We start from the raw sequence: 23,061 nt of genomic DNA, 5'->3' as shown, positions 1-23,061 counted from the left end.
TCCAGCGCTTCTCCGCAAGCCTCTCCAACCGAGCTGTATTGTAGAGCACCCTGGGCCGCGCAGAGCCTCATGGGAGCGGTAGTTCCTCGGCTACCCCCGCCGCGTCCCTGGCTCTGTGAGTGGAGGAGCGGAGAGAGAGCGTGCGCCGAGTCACGCTTCGGCCTGCGACGCAACCGCCGCTGGGCGGAGAATTGCCGCCAACCGCCTTAACGGCTGAAACAATGTTGATGGCTCTGAGTCCGTCGGCGCGTTCCCATGATCATCTGCCTGTGTCCCTTGGTCGTTTTACGCAGAGTAGGTGATATCCATAGTTACTTCTAAATTTCATATTCCTCTCCTAACCTTTGTGAGGTAAAAGCATCTCCGGCGATGAAATGAAGAGGAAAGGGGGAACTTAGTAATATGTAAAATGAGGGCCATTTTGCTTTAAAATCGAATGGGGCTGCAATTCAGAAATTTTTTGAACCGCCTCACGGGCATTGCTATGGTTACAGTCACAGGCGTAACAAGGCAGGTGCAAGAACTGTCTGGGAGCCTGGTGAGCGCCGCCCCACCTCGCCATTTAATGTCCGCACAGGTAAAGTCCATCGTTTATTTTGAATACATCCCTACAGTTAGACGAAGAAATTCTAGATGGAAAACCATGTTTTAAGTTTTTTTTAATAAGATTTTTTTCAAGTCCTAAGTATAAGGTTGCATAAATTTGAAAAATATGTCTACCGGAGAACACTCCAAAAATCATCACAGTTCAACAACGTTGCTGCTCAGAAATTCATTTACAACTTCATTGTCACTTCAGATTTTACCTAAGATTCTTTTAATGTATTTGGTCCTTCAAAAAGATATTTGGAAGTAATTGATTACAGTGATGTACTCGGATACAATTACTGTGGTTTGATACCACTAAGATACCTGGAGAAGTATTCAGCTTAATGAACATTACACTAAAGTTAGCTTAAAAACAAAAAGGTTTACTGAGCACCTACTGTGTACATTGTACTACAATAAACAGGTAATAATATTTCATCCAATTTGCGCTATCGTTAGGCTTCCTAATGAAAAATATTGAAGTACAAATGCTGTTTAAGTATTTCATGTTTCTAAAAGTTGTAAACCTTTTTTTAATTTTAAAAAAGGTAAATCATTATGAGAACTCGGGAATCCTTTGTAATAATTACCCACTAACTTATTTGTAACATAAAATTAGATTTGAAAGATCAGATTTTCTTAAGGTAGATCCATCTTCATATAGAAATTTTTTTAATCTAGCAGTACTTCTAATTGGTTGGATATGTTGCACATGTTTATGTAGGACGTTTGAAATGAAGAAAATGCTGCCAGATAGCTGTTTTGTCGATTACTCTTCTAGATTTGGTAATTTAATAATTTTGGTTAAAACTTATCAGAAATGTAGTTGAACATCTTGTTAGTTGGTATATCCAAATAAAATAATGATTGTCATTATTTACATATTTTATTTTCTTAAATATAGCTTCTTACTACTCTAGTTTCCCACAACGTTTGGGAAGATGTGCAAGGTATGCTTTATTTAGGCAAAAATAACTCCCAGGGAATAGTCACTGTCACAAGCAGTAATTTTGTGCTGCAACCACAAGCTAAGATTTTTTTTAACATGTTTTATAGTAAATTCTGGCAATGTAGACATTTAATTGAGATCCAATTCTTAGAAATCTTTCAAAGTTCATATTTATGTAGAAAATTAGAATAAAAATAACTTCCAAAAATGAAAAGTAAGTCCATTCTAAAACTGTTTCTCATACAGCATTCTCCACATAAGCTCAAGTGACAAACTTTTATTTGGGGTTTCCAACCCAATGAAAGTGTAACACTTCTGGCACTTATTTGAGTATTGCTTTTCTTGTAAAAGCCATTAGCACGTTACCATATCTTCATTGTTGAAATTATGAATATAGAGCACTTATTTTAGCTAGCAATATTTTATTAGTTTTATTTACAGATGCACTTGCAGCCTATATTCCAAAGTTGTGTTAAATATTCCAAGTTGATGGTGGGTCCCTTGGTCCTTTGGGTTTTGAAAAACGATTTGCAAAACCTGGGAACAAAAATAAAATTGAATGAAAAAAGAAAGATTTTTTATATAGAAATGAATACTTGGATTTTAGAGTGTATTGTAATACATGCAAGTACATGGGTTTTTTCCAGAAGGTTAGGCAGCATCTTTGATCAATTTAGTAATAGATTGTAAAGGTATAGTAATTAAGTTAATGCTTAAATGATAACAATAGAATACTTATAACATTTTAAATTTGTAGAACACTTAGAAATTTAATAATGGTAATAATTAGATGAAGAATCCTGGTTATAATAGCCTTTGGTAATTCAGCATATAATATTTTTTTTCCAACTTTATTGGGATATTATTGATATATAACATGTAAGTTTCAGGTGTACAACATGATGATTTGATACATGTACATATTGTGAAATGATTACCATGTTAAGATTAGTTAACACTTCCATCCCCTCACATAAATACCATTTTTTTGTATGGTGATTACATTTAAGATTTACTCTTTAACCACTTGTAAGTATATAATACGGTACTATTAATTATGGCCAGCCCTGGGGTCTAGTGGTTAAGATTCCGCGCTCTCACTACCATGGCGTAGATTCATTTCCCGGGTTCCTTTCCCAGTCACTGAACCACACCACCTGTCTATCGGTTGTTATACTGTGCCGGGCTGCATGTTGCTGTGTTCCTGAAAGCTATGCCACTGGTATTTCAAATACCAGCAGGGTTACCAGTGGTGGACAGGTTTTAGCGGAGCTTCCAGACTAGACAGACTAGGAAGAAGGATCTGGCCACCCACCTCCAAAAAATATTGGCCATGAAAACCCTATGAATAACAGCAGAATGATGTCTAATATAGCGCCGGAAGGAGAGAGGATGGCACAAAAAGACCAGACAGGGTTCCGCTCTGCTGTACACAGGGTTACTAGGAGTATAATCGACTCCATGGCACTAACAACAACAACAGCTGTTACAGTTAACCATGCTGTACATTAGATTCCCCAGAACTTATTCATCATATATCTGGAAGTTTGTACCCTTTGACCAACATCTCATTTCTCCACCTCCCAGCCCCTGGCAGCCACCATTCTACTTCATATGTCTATGAGTTGGCTTCTTTAGATTCCACATAATAAGTGAGAACATACAGTTTTTGTCTTTTTCTGTCTGACTTATCTCACTTAGCCTAATGCCCTCAAAGTCCATCCATGTTATTGAAAAGGCAGTATTTCCTTCTTTTTTATGGCTGAATAATACTCATATCTTTATATGAATATGTATATGAAATATGTATGTATTGTCTTTATCCATTCATCTGTCAATGGATGCCTAGTTGTTTCCATGTCTTGGCTATTGTAAATAATGCTGCAATGAACGTGGGGTGCAGATATCTCTTCCAAGATAGTGATTTCATTTCCTTCGGATATATACCCAGAAGTGAGATTGCTGGATCATACGATAGTTCTATTTTTAATTTTTTGAGGAACTTCCATACTGTTTTCCATAGTGGCTGCACCAATTTATATTCCCACTAACAGTGCACAAGAGTTCCCCTTTCTCCACAGCCTTACTAACACTTAACTGTTGTCTTTTTGATAATGGCCATTCTGACAGGTGTGAGGTGATATCTCGTTGTTTTGATTTGCATTTCCCTGATGATTAGTGATGTCAAGCATCTTTTCATGTACCTGTTGGCCATTTATATGTCTTTTTTGGAAAAAAGTCTGTTGAAGTCCTTTGCCTAGTTTTTAACCAGATTGTTTGTTTTTTAAATAATATCCTTTTATGTACATCTTTTCACTCACCACCCACTCATCAAAAAAACAAAACTGGGAAATTTCAATTTCAGAAATATAAGCACTATTGCTTTGCAAAATTTTTGTATTAAATCCAGTTATACTTCTGCTTTGGCTCAGAAAGCCCTCAATTTGTTATGAGATTATGTTTGAAAAGCTTAGAAAAAATAAAATAATAAACAATCCTGAAAAACTAAGTGGTTAATCATTTTTATTTATCTCTCTCCCTCAAACACTCCCCTCCTCTCCTCCCCCACAAAAGAAGGCAGATGAGGAAACTTTGCACAACCAAATAAGACTATTTCTGTGTACTTTCAAAAGATTTGTAGGTTGATAACATTGCTTTCTTATCACTTCAGCAATATATGACTTTCCTTTTCTTTAATAAAGGTATATTTTCAAGGTACTCTTACACTTAACAGTTTTAGGGGCTCAATTTGAGCAATGACAGCTTTGAAATACCAAGGGAGAACAGAGAATGGAAAACTCAAAGATATTCCTAAACCTTTAATTTCATCATCATACAAAATTGTGGGTATTATATCCTTACAGAACTGATGAAAGGATCAGATGAGCTATTTGGTAAAGCATCCAGCACAATGCCTGGCACATAATAACTACTCAACTGTTGCTTAAATCTGAACTACAAAAAACTATACCAGAACTGGAAGAAAAGGAGAGTAGAAAAGAGGAAAAGAAAAGAAGATAAAAACAAAAAATCCACTAAAATTACATTTATTGATGGTGATGGTAAAAAAATTGAGGGAGGGGCACACAGTCTACATTTTATTCCTCTGAGTGGTAAAAATGAAGACAGAAAGAAAAATATTTCAGGTTAAATAGTTTCACACAATAGTCACAAAATTGTCTCTTAAGTCCAGGTGGCTTGATTGCAACCCAAGTGGACTGAGAATAGAAGTAAGAATATAATATGCAAGTACTAAGTATCTGAAATTTGAGGAATACCTACATTCAGTCTTTTTCACTGATCAATTCTCAACATTTTAGAACAGTAGTGAGCCACCTTTTTTTGCATGGAGGCCAATTTAGGAAAAATAAAAATTTGTATAAATCACACAATTTTTTCATTCAAATTTAAATACTTTTTTAAGTAAAATATCCTTACAATTTATATCATTCCTTTATAAAAGAGAACCAATGAAAAAGTTAAGTGCTGCTTTTTAAGTAGGTAAAATGTTCAAATCTAGGCATATTTGAGAAGAAACATGGAGACAGCTCTCTAATATTTTATCTTCATATTAGATCACAGACTGTTGTGAAGTTCGATAGGCCATGAGTTAATCAAATGGTATCACTGATTGAGGAAGCAGGGAACACTTGTGTTACAGGCAAAGTGTGGTGCTTTTTTCGTTGGTTATACAATATTCTATATGGATTTTTTTAACTAAATGATTTCATAGGAATAATAACTTATTTTTTTCTAATTATAACATTTTAAACCATAGAGTTAATGTAATCCAAGTAAAATTTTACAGCCCAAGAAACATACCCAGACATTCTAGTTAAATATTTTGCTGAGGTGAGATAGGGACCATAACTGAGGTATGGCAGAGATTGCTACGTGTCCACCAAAATCTTTGCTTGCTTCTTCAGGAATAGAATTGTGTATGGGCAACTGTCTGACCAGCACTATTACATTTCCCACTTTCTCTTGCAATTTAGATATAGCACATATCTAAGTTCTCTTTAAGAGAGCGTGAGCTGACGTGATGTTGCCACTGCCACTTAAGGCAGTACCTTAAGAGCAACAGAGGAGGCCACACCTTTTTCTCTCATCTTGCCACCTACAATCTGGATGTGACAGCAACCCAGTTTTGACTATACAGATTAGGACAATACTGTAAAGCAGTAATTCTCAAGGGGTGGTCCCAGGGATACCTGGAAGTCTCCTAGACCTTTTCAGGAGGTCTGCTTTTTGCTTAATAATTTTTAGAAGAAACATCCTACATTAATTGCTATGCTTCTTAGAAAAATTTGTAGCATACATGATACTACCTTAAATAGTATTACAAATTTATGTCATATAGAATAATAGAATGCTTAAAATATAGAATTATCATTTTAAATTTATACCTTGTACTTAGGGGTGATTGGGTAAATAATGCTTGTTAAACTGTCAGAATTGTGCTTCAGCTCCTATTGTTGAATGAGTTGATACAAGATTAACAGCAATTGCTGTTTTTATCACACTTGTGTATTTTTTATAATTTTACTTAGATATAAACTGGAGTATTATAGCTTCTCGGAATTTCTTCATTTGGCTAGTCACATTCATTTACTACATGTCAACATAATCATTTGGTTACCTAGCTTTATTTTCTGCATATACTAGGCAATTCAATCCTAGGTAAGATGTTTTGAGGTAGCTGAGGTCAAAAATAAAAAGAACAATTGCATGGAAAAGAATATAAATACAAGGATCCGTACATGCAACTTTAAATTATATTTAAGGTTGTATCTCTTATACTGTAGATGAATAATTTAGATAGACAATTTTTTTTAACTCTGCTAGAAAATAACACACATACCAAGATTCAGAAAGGACCTGGAGTTATTTGACTGAACAGAGTCTGCAGGCTTGTTTGGTCGGGAAGAATTACAGATACCTAGAATCAAAAGAAAAAATGTAAGGGAAGGAACGGAGGCAGATTCAGATTAGTGTTGTAATTGTTGAGATTAAACATTTCCTCCAAAATAATTAATACTACCAAATAAACATATCACTAGCAAATGTAACAAAATATAGATGCTTATAAATGGGTTGGCACTATAATCTTCTCATTTTTGTGTGCATATTTTTTTAAAAGGTTTCTTTTCTTTGCAACCGATTATATAGTAAAGCCCAACTCTAAAGAGAATCGCCAGAGGTTTTCGGAATAAGATCCATTATATTGTGAATCAACATTTTGGGGGATTCACATTTTGGCTTTCAACTTCATCTTACTTTGCACTCTGACCACTCTGAGTACACTTGTAAATCATTTGTACTCTGCATTAGCTCATCCTTCGCAAGTCTGTGCTTTTTCTCACACCATCCTCTACTCCTGGAATATCTTTTTTCAATTTCCAGCCTACTTTTTTTTCATTGTAGATGATTCTAGTTAGGCCCAGAATCTCCCAAAAGCATTGTCATGTTGCTTTGTTTTGCTATTTTAGCTACTTAGAGGTAGGCTTAAAAATATATTTCTCTTCATAGCACCTTAATATATTCATGTATCAGTTTCTGCCGATTTTTGAAAACAATCCATTGAAAACATGGTCTACATTTTGCATGTGCACTGTCTAGCAGGGAAAAAAGATGATTTCAGGTTTGTATGAACTTTATAAAAACAACATATAATTGGGGAGAAATTATTAAATATTCACCCTTTTTTTGACTTGCAGCATTTTCAGAATACAATGTGGGGACTGCATATATATGTTTGTATACACTAGGATTCTAGAAATACCTCCTCCTTCCTGGAGGTACTTGAGGGTGAATCACTGGAGTACATAGTGAATTTCAATCAGGTTCAATTAAAATATATGTTTATTGAGTACTTAACTATGTGACAAGCATTGGACTAGGCACTGAGAATAGAGACATAAATAAGAGATGGGTGAAGGTGAGAAAGTTCAGGAGATATCATCTCTATACTGCATATGAGCTGAGAGTTGTACACATCTCTTAGAAAGAAAACAGTTGTCCCAAAAGGGAATATTGGTTTTGTACAACAGGAGACAAAGATTCTGTGTGTGTGTGTGTGTGTGTGTGTGTGTGTGTGTATATCAGAGGGAACTGCTATTTTGCATATTAACTTGTCATAGATTTTTTTTACAAAATAGCAATGCTGTATGGTTGAACCTAATATAAGTACTTAGTTTTGTTATTAAGTTATTACATAAACAGGACCGATTATCCTGCAATTTACTTTTCTCATTTAATGAAATGTCTTGATTTTCTTCTATGGCAGCTCCAGTAGAACTATATTATGTCATAGTTATTTTTATGCCGCCTACCTAGCGTTAATTCCTTCTTCTGATGCTACAACTTGAATTTTCCTTTAGGAAACCACCCCTCCCCAATTTTCAGCTCCCATACTTCTGGTGTAGCTGTTCTACTCTTAGATCAAGGAACTGCCTTGTGACTAGAGCTGATTTTCAGTTGGTACATTGCCAGGGTCACAAGTTGTTTAGGTGTGACCTCATTTCTTATTGGTCAGTGTCTGTGTGTAACAATTGTTAATTAGGTATGACAGTGTCCTGCTTAATCAGAGCATTGAAGATACTAGTAATAATTGGTTGAGGAATGGGCAAATGAACCAAGCCAAGACAATGAGGCCCAATCAGCACTAGTCATCAGACTGTTGCTTGAGCAACCAGGAAAGAGCTCATTTTTTCCATCATAAGCCTCAAACTACACGGTAAAAGCCTGCCTATGAATGAGCTAATGCAGAGTAGAACAAAACCAGGAGATGTGGAATGAGATAATTAGGTCCTGATTACATCATTTGAACTCTTGGTTACAGGCCAATAAATTCCCATTTTTCTGCTTAAGCTAGCTTAAGTTAGGTTTTCTGTCACTTGCAACTGAAGGATTTCTGAGCAATTAAAGTTTCCCATCAAAAGTAGGCATAAGGCATCATAGTTGGCAGCTTTAACTTTTGTCATCCTATAATTCATTCTCCATATAGCAGCGAGAATGCTGTTTTTAAAAAACAGATCATGTAACTGCCTAAAACTCTTCTATGACTTCCCATTGCGCTTAGAATAAACTCTAACTACTTAACGTGACCCATAAGGATCTAATCAGCCACACCTTAACCCTCTCGCCTCTTTAATTAATACCCTGCAGCTATGGTGGCTTCCTTTGAGTTCCTACAACACATCAAACTCAGATCTCAGAGCTTTTGTATATGCTGTTGCCTCTCTCTGGAATGCTTTTCTCCCTGCTCTTCTGGCTGGCTCCTCCTTCATGGCTCAGATTTAACATCACTTTCTTAGAAAGGGCTTCCGGGACTGTCATTCTAAAATAGATTCCCTTTGTTATTCCCTCTCATAATTACCTTCTTGGTTTCCTGCGTATCATTTATCACAATGTGTTATTATGTATGTGTGAATTTACTTGTTTAATGTCTGAATCCCTCACTAGACTTAAGTTCCACAAAGGCAGAGCTGAAAATCTGTTCTGTTCACCATCATATACCCAGTGCCTTGCAGAATGCCTGGCACATAGTAGGCACTCAGTGAATATTCAGTGAATGAATGAATGAATGAATGAAAGACGCTAAGATTAGATGCTAGCTTAAAACAAAAGATGAAGAATCCTAATTTCATTAAAGGAGGATCAGATTTAACTACAGACCAGTAAGTGATCCAGGCTAAAGGGAGAACATATGGAATTCGGGAGTCATGAACCATCTGGAAGGGCAAGAGGACGTGTATGCAGATATAGACAGATAAGTCTAAAGCTTAAGAATCAGTTTTGGGAACCAGATATTGTTCTTCATTTAAGGACAAAAGACCAGAGGATGAAGGCGGGTGAGAAATAGAAATTAGCCTAGACCTCGAGAATGATCTGGAAGGTCTTACTTAGAAATAAGACTCAGGGTCTCTGAGAGTTCCACCATATCTCTAATCTATGCCAATCTAAATCTACCTGAAGTTTCTGTGTCTTTGATATCCCCAAGACCAGGTCGAGCTAGAGAAAGAAAGATTTTTTTTTTTTGCAGGGAAGGATTCACCCTGAGCTAACATCTGTTGCCAATCTTCCTATCTTTTTTTTCTTCTCTCTCCAAAGCCCTCCAGTACATGATTGTATATCCTAGTTGTAAGTCCTTCTAGTTCCCTATGTGGGGTGCCACCACAGTATGGCAACTGACTCACGGGTGGTGTGGCTCCGCGAGTGGGAAACCAACCTGGGCCACCGCAGTGGTGAGAGCACTGAACTTTAACCACTAGATCATCAGAGCTGGCCCAAGAAAGACTTTTATTTATTATTTTTTCTTTTGGTGAGGAAGATTGGCCCTGAGCTAACACCTGTTGCCAATCCTCTTTTTGCTTGAGGAAGATTAGCCCTGAGCTAACATCTGTGCTAGTCTTCCCCTATTTTGTATGTGGGTCGCCTCCACAACATGGTTTGATGAGTGGTTTAGGTCCATGCCTGGGATCTGAACCCACAAACTCGGGCAGCCGAAGTGGAGTGCGCCGAACTTAACTGCTATGCCACGGGGCCAGCCCCGAGATTTTTTTTTAGAGAAAGAAAACTGGATGTTTCATAAACTAAGCTGATCAAACCAATCTTTAGTTGGCTATTGAAGTCACTCATTTCTTTGCTTTTGGCTGTTGTATTTCCCCTGTTTTATACTATAATTTCCTCTTGAATGTTTAAATTCTCTTTTGACTGACTTTAGAGGAAAGAGTATTTTCCAATCATACTTTAAACCATGAAAGGTGAGAAATCAGTTCGCTTGAGAGATCAGGTGTGGTGGCAATGAAAGCAGACTAGCACAAGTTTATGGATAGGGAGATAGAGTAAAAACTCAGAAGAAGAGTAAGATTCAGCTGTAAACCTTCTTACTTAGACAGTACCTTAAATCAAGTTTTCTCAGTGCTCTTTGTCCCTCCCTATAACCAGTAAAATACCAAGTAGCTGTTTGGTCCTTGATTACCCAAATGGATCAAATTTGTAAAAAGTATATCACCATGTTTCATATACTTTGTAGTTGTAAATAAGGATTTCTAAGATAATTCCCTACAGTTTCAGGAATCTTTGGGTTTTGTTTTCATGACAATATAGCAAAAATAGTAAGCAACAGACTTTTATTGCTAACAGTACTTAGTAAAAATGGAAATGTGTCAATACTTTGCTTATTTCATTAAATCAACACATTTGTTTCACAATATGCTTCACTATAACTATTTTCAAAGAAAATACATCTGAGGTTAGACTGTTGGAAATATTTGAATACACTTGTACGACAGCATCTTAGGATGGGTAGAAAGTGCCAAACATACTATTATTCCTGTCTATTAAACAGAAACTTTCCCTCCCCTTACTCCCTACCCAATATTAGCATTGTGGAGCCCAGCACAGTACAAGGCCTGGGGTTGATTTTTCTGATCTGTAGGACCCTAGGGAGGCTCTATTTAGGAATAATATTGTTAATTTTCTACAGAGTGGTTATATAAGGAAAAATTATGTATTTGTGAAAGTAGCATATATATTCTAAAAAATACATATAAGGAAACTTACTCTTTTTCATGTTTCGCAAAATTTTCAAACTCTACAAAAATGAAGAAAGGAAAAATGTTAGTTTTTTTCTTGTCAAATCCAAAATACTTCAAGTAGAAATATAGACTCCAGTCAAAAGGATTAATTTCCTAGAAAAGAGCCATCAAAATGCACAAAATTATTTTTCAATCTTGTCCTTTTTAATTCAGTGCAAAATCCACACTTGATTTTATCTTGCTATTTTTCCCACCCGTGTAAGAATCATACCATGTGTTTAGATATAGTGCTGTCACAATATCAGGGGAAAAAGTAGAGTTCCTACTTCTCTTCTTTATTAGGACCATTCCAGAACCCACAATGGCTTCTGAAGGTAGCTGTGAGCCATAGCCATTCCCATTCTAGCCAAGAATTTTTGCCAATCATATTCTGTACTCAATTCGCTAAGATCCACTCTATATTGTTAGCCGTGCTACTTCCTTCTACCCCCTTTCAGCAAACCCATGTCCTCTGCCTCCTTTATAGTGGAGTCTAACTTATCTCTTCCAGGAACCTACTAGATTTCTTTTTTTTCTTCACATTTCCTCAGCATATATGTTTTTAATCTGTTCCATGGTATTTTATTCTTCCTAATAATTTTCATGTTGTTTCTCATATAGGCAATCTATTCCAGTAGATTCACTGTACACTTTTCAAGGGCAAGTAGATATTCTTTATGACATTTCTACTTTCCTAACACCTAAAAGAAATGTATGTACTCTTCAATATAATAGATATTTAATAAATTCTTGTTTTTGAAAACTTTTATTTATATTAAAAAAAATAGATCATTTATTTATAATTCAAAATATTCTAGTAAAAATGCTCCCATCCTTTTCTCCAACTACCCGGTTTCTAATCCTCCTCCACAGATAACCATTGTTGTTAGTTTCTTATGTATCCTTCCAGAGTTACTTATGAATATATAATACAAATATAGATTGTATTTTGTCTCTTTTAAGCAAAAGTTAATAAATTATATATAAATATAAGAAAGTCCTCATTCTTTTTTTAGCTACATAGTATTCCATTGTATGCATATACCATGATTCATAATTTATTTAATCAGTTCCCCTAATGACTAACATTTATGTGGTTCCTAACTTGTCTGCTCTTATAAATAATCTGATTTAATTTTAATCTAATTTTCCATCTTAATGCTGGCCCTGGGGAGTGGAGACACCTTCAGTAATGAAAAAGCCTCTGACATGTTTCCTAAAACTCCCATCTTCTTTACCTTACTCCTTGTGAAATTTTTTCCAGGAGTCTTCAATGTCTGTTTTGAAGATGTTGAATTTTCCATGGTATTAGGACAGCTAGTAGAATAAGTCTCTATAGATTGAGCCTGCATACCTAAAAAAAAAAACAGTTTATTGCATAGCTTCTTAAGCTTTCAGGTTATATGTAGGTATATGTTCAGTTATTCTTTGTTATTTTTATTTTTTTGGTGAGGAAGATTGGCCCTGAGCTAACATCCATTGCCAATCATCCTCTTTTTGCTGAGGAAGAGTAGCTCTGAGCTAACATCCATGCCCATTGTCCTCCCTTTTGCACGTGGGACGCTGCCACAGCATGGCTTGATGAATGGTGTGTCAGTCTGTGCCTGGGATTCGAACCTGCAAACCCTGGGCCGCCAAAGTGGAGTGCCTAACCACTACACCACTGGGCTGGCCCCTATGTTCAGTAATTCTTGGCTTGGCTTTTTTATGCATTATTTTTACAATACATTATGGGTTTTTTAAATATATTGTTTTAATCTTATTTAAACATTGTTTGTACCTTCTCCATTTAGGTCCTACTTTATTGTTAACCTTTTTTTTTCTTCCCAATGAGGAAGACTGGCCCTGAGCTAAAATCTGTAGCCAATCTTCCTCTTTTTGCTTGAGGAAGATTGTCCCTAAGCTAATATCTGTGCCAGTCTTCCTCTATTTTGTAAATGGGACACCACCACAGCATGGCTTGATGAGCAGTGTGTAGATCTGTGTCTGGGATCCAAACCTACGAACCCCCGGCCGCCAAAGCAGAACGCGCGAACTTAACCACTACACCACCAGGCTGGCCCCTATTGTTAACCTTTTAACAGTCTCATTTTTATAACTTTCTTGAGAGGAAAGTACTGCCACTTACAATCTTCATCAGCAAGAAAGAAGGATTCAGGGGTTCTTTCTGGGAGTGGAGGTGGCGGGGAAGAAGAACGATCTTGATGTAGATCTGTGATAAGAAGAGTATACAACAAAGCCAAAAAAAAAAAAAATCCGTCAGTTAAAAATCATAAGTCAAGACCCCTTTTGGTTTTGTATAACTTTTCCAGTTTTTCAATATTAACCTACAACAACCGGGTAAATTATCTGAACAAAGATGAGCCTCAAGAACTTTGTTCTTCTAGCTCTTTAGCCAATGAGCCTAGGATTAATCAAAAACTTGTAGCTCACTTACAAAAGTATTCTTCCAAAGAAATTGAACCTGAATTTAATTAAGCTTCTAGTTCTAACTACCATTTTACAGAGAATCCTGGGGGTAGAGGAACATCTTAAATAAAACCATGAGGATACAAACAGCCAAATTCAGAATATTAGCAGTCTTTAGGACAAATGACCCATTCTCTTCTACAAATAAATGGCATGAGAAAATATAAAAAGGAAGGAGAACTGTCACAGATTTTAAAAGACTTAAGAAACATATAAACCTAATGCAATGTGTAGACTTTGTTTGAATCCAGATTCAAATAAACCAACTGTAAAAAGACATTTTTGAGACAATTTGAGAAAGTTGAACAAAGTCTGGATATTAGATAATACTAAGGAATTACTGTTAATTTTATTGGTGTGATGCTATTAAGGTAGGTTTAAAATGTGTGTTTGAAAATTTCCATAATAAAGAATTTTAAATAATGGAGCTATTTTCCCATGATGTAAATCCTAAAGATACAAATGGTGTATAACATTCTCATTATACAGTGCTGAGTATAATTATATACTAATGTCTTTTGAAAATGAAAATGAAGTTAAGTGCTCGACTTTCATCTGTCTTTGGTCATTGGGTTTCTGAGGCCTTAGAATTTGTCTGTAAAGTAAGTTCACTTGTTTATTTCTTATATGCTGGGTAATATGCAAAGTAAAGTACAATTCTTATTTCCAGCACCTGATACAATAACTGGCATATAGTAGGCACTTAATAAATATTTGACAACTACCCGGAAGTAGCCTATCATCTTCCAGTTTGCTGTTAAGTAATATTCTGAAAACTAAAGCTATATTTCAGTTAATGACATCCTGTCAAATATCTTCTTAAAATACCATTTTCATCTTAATACTCTCCTGAGGAAGAACCTACAGTGCCTATTACTTACTGCATTAAATCTAAATTCTTCTGCGTAGCTTTGTGTGTGTGTGTGATAAAATACACATAAAATTTGCTGTTAATGACATTTACTACAGTCATAGCGTTATGCAATATCACCACTGTCTAGTTCTAAAACATTTTCTTCACCCGTAAAGGGAAACTGCACACTCATTTAGCAGTCACTCCCCATTACCCCTAGATTAGATTGGCAACCATGAATCTGCTTTCTGTCCATATAGATTTGCTTGTTATAGATATTTCATCTGCCTAGCTTTTAAATCCTTCAGAATCTTGCCACATTTTATCTTTCAAAATTTATTTTCCATATTTCCCAAAATAGAACATGTATTGCAATTAATCTACTCACCATTCCTCTGTACTCATCATGCTCATTTCTACCTTTGAGTCACTGTTACCCTGATCTCTGCTCCTGGAATTCCCTTCTTTTTCCTCTGTCTGTCCATATGCTTAAATTTCTTCTACTCAGTGAAGCCTTTCCTAACCACTCCAGAGATACTTCCCTTTTTTCTAGATTCCGGGTGATTATAATCAATGACATACAGATTATCACTTAATGGTTGCAAGTGCCTATTAATTTTTTCTACCCAATGTGAATATAAGCATTAAGGAGTACCTTTTCTTATATATCCTGCCTATTCTGACACTGTATAAAGCACACAGAACTTGCTTAGGAAATGCTCATTTAATAGTTATATAATAAAAATTATAATAGGTAACATTTAATGAAAGCTTATTATTTGACAACCACTATGCCAAAATCTTTATATGTGTTATCTTACTTCATCCTCACAAAAATCCTCTAAGAGTTCTATTATCTTCATTTTATAAATGAGAAAAATCAATAAAGTATATAATATAACCAAGGTAATGCATTTTGATAACTATTGGTAGGCTGGGGATTTGAATTAAAGCCTATCTGACTCCAAAGCCTATGCTTTTTAACCTCTATGTTATATTACCAATGTGTGTATTTGAATAATATGTTAATATGAATAAGTTAAGTAGGCAACTTAAGTTAATAAATTAAGGGAAACTACTACCTGTTCTAATTAATGTGAAGTACCTATCAGTGCCCAATAAGTGTTCGCCGTTGATGTTGTTATTCAATGTATAAAACAAGCAAAGCTCAGGAAAATACTGGAGAAGCAATGGCAAGTTTTAAGTGGCCAGAAATAATTTTTTAGAATAACACTGTTAACAATGGTAAAACCTATGAAGTAGAAATGCTGCAAAGTTGTAAGGGATTCTATTTGAAATAGTTTTTTTAAAGGATTATATGCCAAAGAGCAGAATTCTAAAATCCTGTCTTTACCTTGCCATTGGCAAAACAAAAATCCTAGCCTGGGAAAACCAGAAATCAATCAATAAATAGTAGAAGCTATTATGGGAACCATACCTTCTCCTGAGGTGAATTACTCTAAACCAAATGACCCATTCTTACAGTACAGATTCTTAGGGCTAAGTGTCATCTAACGCCAAAGGAAATATTTTACCTGGTTTGAGACTCCGGAGTTTTACACTCTAAAAAAAAGAAAGAAAGGAAAAGTGAAAGAAGAATATATATACAAATTTACAAACTCAAAGCAATAAGCAGCATTTGTGAAATTGTTTCATATACCTATAGAAATAATTATGAAATATTGACCCTGTTTTTCCTAATTTATGTATGTTGAATTATGAAAAGGCATCCTTAACTCTTAACAGTGATTTTTATATGTCATGGCAATTGGTCCTAAATTGATCCTTTTTTGATTTATTTCCTTCCTACTCAAAACAAATTTAATTGGAGGTAAGTTGTTGACATTGAAGTTACTTCATGACATTGGAAAAGGAGTGATTGTTCTTTGCTCTGGGAGTCGTTAAGATAAAGACCAGGGCCGGCCCCGTGGCTTGGCGGTTGAGTGCGCGCGCTCCGCTACTGGCGGCCCAGGTTTGGATCCTGGCATGCACCGACTCACCGCTTCTCCGGCCATGCTGAGGCTGCGTCCCACATACAGCAACTAGAAGGATGTGCAACTATGACATACAGCTATCTACTGGGGCTTTGCGGAAAAAAAAAGGAGGAAGATTGGCAATAGATCTTAGCTCAGAGCTGGTGTTCCTCAGCAAAAAGAGGAGGATTAGCATGGATGTTAGCTCAGGACTGATCTTCCTCACAAAAAAAAAAAAAGAAGAAGAAGCTTTAAAAAAAAAAAAGATAAAGACCATTATATGTGTGCATATTATTAACAATAATAATAATTACTAGTAAATTAAAAGTGTAATTTAAAAAGGTAGAGAATATTTGCCTACCAGCATTGCAGTTGTTAAGCACTTTTAAATATCTATTTAACTATTTTTCTGATCTCTGAAATTTTAAGATAGTTGGTTCATAGATTATATACAAATGCATGACAGATTGTTGAGAGTGTAGATTTTTCTTCCAGAAGCAGGGAACATTATTCCAAATGGTTTATCTTATATAATAATATGGACATCTGTCATTCAAAAAATTACTCTCTATAATATGTTATCACAGCTAACATGACACAGCCTACCAAATGACTACTCTGAACAAACTACCTACTTATGAAACATTTATTTTTGCCTTAGCTGTCCTTCAAGAATCAGCTCGAATGTTTCCTTTTTCACCAAGTCTTCCTTGATCACTTCCAACTTGAAGGGATCTCCCACACTTCTGAATCTCTTATCTTTCATATGGCACTGATTATATTTGCTTTGTTATAATAAATGTAGACAAAAATAGAGACTTGTGTACACATCCTATATCTCTGCTGCTAAACTGTAAGTTTCCCAAGGACAATAATTGTAGTCTTTTACATCTTTTTATCCCCCACATTCTCTAGCTCATTATTTTTTAAATAGTATCTCCTTAATATTTGTTGAGTGATAGGTGTTTAAAATACAAGGAGTAGGACTATAGCCTGTTGAATTCAAATAAGTAGAGTCAGAAAAAAAGTTACTGACCTTGGTTGGTCTAAGTCTCACAGAGTCATCAAATTTCTTTGATTCAGATGTTCCACTCCATTCTAGTGATGTTCCAATTTTTACCTTTACAGCTGAGGATAAGGATTTGGGAACACTCAGTGGGAATTCTTCTGGAAGAAAGTAAGTGTGGTGCAGTTCTTAGGAGTGTTGTAATTCTTTTAGAAAGCAAATGTTACTCAGCCATAGCACACAGAATATTGAAAGGACCTGAGAAGTAATCTAGTTAATCCACAGTTTATTTTCCACTTACTGAGCTGTACTCACCAGCTTCCTCGACCACAATAAATGATTCAGGTGTCCGTTCAGGAAGTGGAGGGGGGATTTCGTCATCTATCCTTAGAGAAGTTGCTATCCAGAATGTCAGAAATATAATCACAATTTTTAATTAGAAAAATCCAAAGAAAATTCTCATATTCTAAGCTTTATGTAAATTCCATCAAGCATAATTACAAGATTTAAGGTGATATCTGTTCACTCAAGGAAAAAGCTAAATAAATTCTCTCATCTTAAATTACAAACCCAGGAGGATTTTGCTGCTTCTTCAAAGTTTATTATTTATTTTCAAAGCCCAGAAGTATTTTGATTAACTGAGTATCAGTTAATATAATATAAAACATTATATTAATTTAGAAAACTTTGGATTGTTTTCTACATAACTCTTTCCTTTTGTTTTATGTAGAATATACAATAAAGCCTCACGAAGCACTTTGACATGCTGAAGATTCAGTTATAGAGTAGGTGAAATCAAGATTTTAGTATCTCTTCTTCATTTTATAAGAATGAAGAATACGGATGTTTTTGCTTTTTACAAAACAATGGTATAATAGGGTTTTCTATGTTTCTCTAGAAATATTCAGAATTTTTATAGAAAAATACAAATGCTATTTTAAGAAACTGCCACCAGATGGCACACATGTCAATGCTGCTACAATTCTTGAAGAAAAGGATTTGTTTTTTTAATGATTTTGATGCTCCAAGAAGTTTAAGGTATTATGAGTATCTAGAAAAATAAAATTCCTTTAAATTGTAAAATAAGGTACAAGTATATAAAATAATCAAAGAAGGAGCTAGATCCAGATAAAATATTTTTGTAACAAAGCTATGCATCTATCTGTTAAGAAACAGTAAATAATGTTATAGAACAAAAGCTTTCTCTACTTCCTATTTGGGTAGAATGTTCTTTATAAATTTCTGATGATCTTTCTCTTTGCTTTCCTTCATCTTCTTCCACATCAAACTATTATAATCACCTCTAACAGGATATTTACTTCTACTTTCAAACCACTCAGTAAAACAAAACGATACGCTTAATAAGCAAAAATCCAGAATTATAAAAGTGATAAATTATGAAAGTAAAGGTGTATATAAGATTAAAATCTCACACAGAATACTGAACACATAGTCTCATCTACTGTTGTTATAAAAGGACAGGAGGAAATCACTTCTGAGTGACCATGTGGTGCTGTTGATCAAATCTTTTCTGCTGTTCTTTTGGAAATTGCTTTTGCATGTTAAGGGTAAATTGTGGACCTTTGGTATACATTTCTAGGAATGAGGATTGCCTTCTTTAGAAGCACTCCTGCTGGCTTAGATTGTATACCAGATCTGACTGCTTCCACTGCTCCTTGTTTCTTGGACTATTACCTGTTTGTTATTGCTATTTTCAACCTATCACATCATTAAAACACTCCTGGAATTTATTTCTTTGAGGAGGAGAAGGAAGTAGAGAAGGACAGGGGGAGGGTGAGAAGAAACCAAGTCTTCTGTAGAAACAAAGTGAAATATAAAATGCCATACAAACTTAAAAATAACTTACCTATTGCTGCTGTCTCTTGGTTCAGTGGTGGGGGAAAATTGGTCGGAGGATTTAGTGCTAAAGGATCATGTGAATTGTAATAAGAAAAGAGGGTTGTAGAGGATGTTGGCAATGAAGAACAAGGTAAAACAGTTTCATCTTTCTTCTCAGGTAAATCAAGAGACATCTTAGATCCAGCAATACTTGAAGACAATGATGAAAAATAAGGATCTTCTACTAAAGACATGTAAGAATATACCTTAGAAGCACTAGAGTCATGCTGCTTTGCATTAGAGGCATTACACGTTTGGTGCTTAGAGTCATATGGCAGTGAATAATTCAGTTCTGCTGAAGAAACATGCATCACTTTTTGAGCCTGCTCAAGACAAGAATTGTGCAGTTGAGATTCCAAATGAGGAAAATTTTCCTTGATGTCCAACTCTTTGGTGCCTCTCTGTTGTATCAATTCAAAGGGAGTTGATTTGGTCCTCATTATTGGCCCCTTTGAATTAAAATATCTTCCTGCTGCATTTACAGGTTTAGAATTAGGACATGTTTCAAACAAAATGGTGCTCAAGTCTAAACTTTGATGCTTCTGAAGAGGCTCCCCAGCTATTGGAAATGCCTTTGTCTCCCATTTCACGAGTTTGTCAGCGTTTTTGTTACAACTACAGTTTAGCTCCAAAAAGTCAAAAGAACTGCTCTGTTTAGCAGGGTGCAAAACTAATGCACCCTTTTCACTTATTTCAGAAGTCTTGAGGTCAAAGGAAGCAGCTTCTGCAGTTTTCCCCCTTATCTTTAGTTTGTTCTGTTGGTTCATTATTTTTGCTTCATTTATGCTGCTGAAACAAGAAAGAAAGTAATGATGATACTATACCACAAAAAGGCCTCTTCCCTTATCCTCTTCCCAGCATCACAATGAATTATAAGCATGAGATTTGCCTCCCAGACACAATTAGACAACATTTAGGTGGGTAAAATGGTACTCACTCTTTTGGTAACTTAGGAGAATAAGAGTCTGCTCCTAGAGTGGGATTTTGTTCAGGAACTGAATATTTTGCTTGAATCTTCAAGAGAAATAAGTAGGAGATTGTTTTTTCGTGAAGCGATGACAATGAGATATTTCAACATTCTTAAGGTTAAGAAGTTATTTTTCAGAAAATATAAAGATTTTATGTAATTGGTTAAACAGTAGATGAGTTTCAAAATATTGAACCCAGCGAGAGCTTGTTAACATACTGAGATCAAAAGGATCAGAATGAAAGATTAATAGTATTATAGAAACTAGAAAGGATGTGCTTATAGCATCATCTTTTCAAATGTGGGAGTTTTAAAATGTTCTTGGGGGTAACTTTATTCTCAAGAACACTCTACCTTCAGAAATTTCATCATCTCAACCCTTAATGTTAATAGGTGCTTATTAGGTCCTTATACTTGTTCTAGTTTTTCCTTCCTTACTATGCTCCAGCTATTACTGGTTTTCTTGTCATTCCCTAAGCATACCAAACTCGTTTCCAATTCAAGGCTTTTACACTTACTATTTCCTCTGATTGAAATACTCTTGCTACAAATTTTGCATGGCTGGCTCCTTCTAAGTAATTATTCTCTACTTAAATGTCACCTGCATAAGGAAACCTCCCCTGACCACTCAATCTAACATCAAACTTCCACACACTTGCCTAGCCACTCTCAATCTTTATTTTCTTCATAGCAATTATCATATTATGAAATTTGTTACTCTGGCTCATGGAATCTAAGATACCATAAATTGTAAAACATATCCTGATTTCAGCAATGTTTAAATGTAAAAAAAAAAAGTCATCAGCAATTGCAAGATTCCACCTGTTATGGGTTTAATTGTGATTTTTAAAAAGATATGTTGAAATCTAACCCCTGATACTGTGAATGTGACCTTATTTGGAAATAGAGTCTTTTCAGAAGTAATTAGTTAAGATGAGATCATACTTGATTAGGGTGACTTGTGTCCTTATACGAATAGAAAAGAGAGACTCAGAGACACATAGGGAGAATGTCATGTGATGATGGAGGCAGAGACTGGAGTAATGTGTCTGCAAGCCAAGGAACACCAAGAATTGCTGATAAACACCAGAAACTAGGAAGAGGCAAGGAAGATTCTTTCCCTAGAGCTATGAGAGAGACCATGGCCCTGCTGAAACACCTTGATTTTGGACTTCCTGCTTCTAGAACTCTGAGAAAATAAAATCTGTTGTTTTAAGCCCTCCTCAGTTTGTGGTACTTGTTACAGCAGGCCTGGTAAACTTTATAGAGACTTTACTACCCCAATTTCAATAATGGCCAGAACAATCAGACAGGATATCAATAAGGAAATAGAGGACAGACATGAACAACACTGTAAACCAATTAGACCTAACAGACACATGTAGAACACATCACCCAACAACATACACATTCCTCTCAAACATATGGAATATTCTTCATGACAGACTATATGTTAGGCCACAAAACAAGTCTTAATAAATTTTAAAAGATTGAAGTCATACAAAGTATCTTTTCCAATCATAATAGATTGAAACTAGAAATCAATAACAGAAGGAAAACTGGAAAATGCACAAATATGTGTAAATTAAACACTCTTAAACAACCAATGGGTCAAAGAGGAAATCACAACAGAAATTAGAAATGCTTAAAAATGAATGAAAACACAGCATATCAAAATGAATGGGATATGGTGAGAGCAGTGCTCAGAGGGAAATTTATACCTGTAAATGCCTACATTAAAAAAGGAGAAATATCTCAAATCAGTAACTTAACTTGACATCTTAAGGAACTAGAAAAAGAGCAAACTAAACCCAAAGCTAGCAGGAGGGAAATGTTAAAGATTAGAACAGAGATAGAGACTAAGAAAACAATGGAGAAAATCAACAAAACCAAAGTTGATCCTTTGAAACGATCAATAAAATAGACAAACCTTTAGCTAGATTGACTAAGGAAAAAAGAGAGAAGACTCAAATTACTAAAATCTCAAATTACAGAAGTTAAAGTGGGGACATTACTACCAATTTTACAGAAATGAAAAGTATTATAAGAAAATAATGTAGGGGCCAGCCCCGTGGCTTAGCGGTTAAGTGCACGTGCTCTGCTGCTGGCAGCCCAGGTTCGGATCCCAGGTGCGCACCAACACACTGCTTCTCTGGCCGTGCTGAGGCCACATCCCATGTACAGCAACTAGAAGGATGTGCAGCTATGACATACAAGTATCTACTGGGGCTTTGGGGGGAAAATAAATAAATAAAATTAAAAAAAAAAAGAAAAATTCTTATAAAAAAAAAAGAAAATAATGTAAACAAATTGTATAACCTAGATAATATGGACAAATTTCTAGAAACACATGATCAACCAAAACTGACTCAGGAAGAAATAGAAAATCTGAATAGACCTACAACTAGTAAGTAGACTGGATGAGTAATCAAAAGACCTCCCAACAAAGAAAAGCCCAAGACCAGATGGCTTCATTGGTGAATTCTACCAAACATTTAAGGAAGAATTAACACCAATCCCCCACAAACTCTTCCAAAAAAGTGAATAGGAGGGAACACTTGCTAAGTTATTCTGTGAGGCCAGCATTACTCTGATACCAACGCCAGACAAAGATACTACAAGAAAAAGAAAACTACAAACCAGTATCCTTTATGAATATTGATGCAAAAGTCCTCAACAAAATACCAGCAAACTGAATTCAGCAGCATATTAAAAGGAAAAACATGACACCATGACAAAGGGAGATTTATTCTCAGAATGCAAGGATGGTTCGACA

The 23,061-nt window shown here is 35.4% G+C and overlaps 1 protein-coding gene across 1 annotated transcript in view; it reads right to left on the bottom strand.

Moving 5' to 3' along the window:
* Positions 1–1,957: 1,957 nt before the first annotated feature.
* PTPN22 (protein tyrosine phosphatase non-receptor type 22) overlaps positions 1,958–23,061 on the bottom strand; it is a 46,333-nt gene continuing 25,229 nt past the window's right edge. Inside the window, exons 12-21 of the mRNA XM_004420648.3 lie at positions 20,256–20,332; positions 19,287–20,107; positions 17,735–17,818; positions 17,450–17,580; positions 15,976–16,003; positions 13,247–13,330; positions 12,357–12,472; positions 11,105–11,135; positions 6,399–6,476; positions 1,958–2,074 (exon numbers count right to left, since the gene is read on the bottom strand). Coding sequence (XP_004420705.1) covers positions 2,010–2,074; positions 6,399–6,476; positions 11,105–11,135; positions 12,357–12,472; positions 13,247–13,330; positions 15,976–16,003; positions 17,450–17,580; positions 17,735–17,818; positions 19,287–20,107; positions 20,256–20,332 — 1,515 coding nt within the window. The 3' untranslated portion in view covers positions 1,958–2,009. The remainder of the gene's footprint in view (positions 2,075–6,398; positions 6,477–11,104; positions 11,136–12,356; positions 12,473–13,246; positions 13,331–15,975; positions 16,004–17,449; positions 17,581–17,734; positions 17,819–19,286; positions 20,108–20,255; positions 20,333–23,061) is intronic.

This window comes from Ceratotherium simum, chromosome 2 (assembly GCF_057802395.1).
Source record: "Ceratotherium simum simum isolate JZ-2026a chromosome 2, ASM5780239v1, whole genome shotgun sequence".
NCBI lineage: Eukaryota > Metazoa > Chordata > Mammalia > Perissodactyla > Rhinocerotidae > Ceratotherium > Ceratotherium simum.
This window is presented reverse-complemented; position numbering and strand designations above follow the sequence as displayed.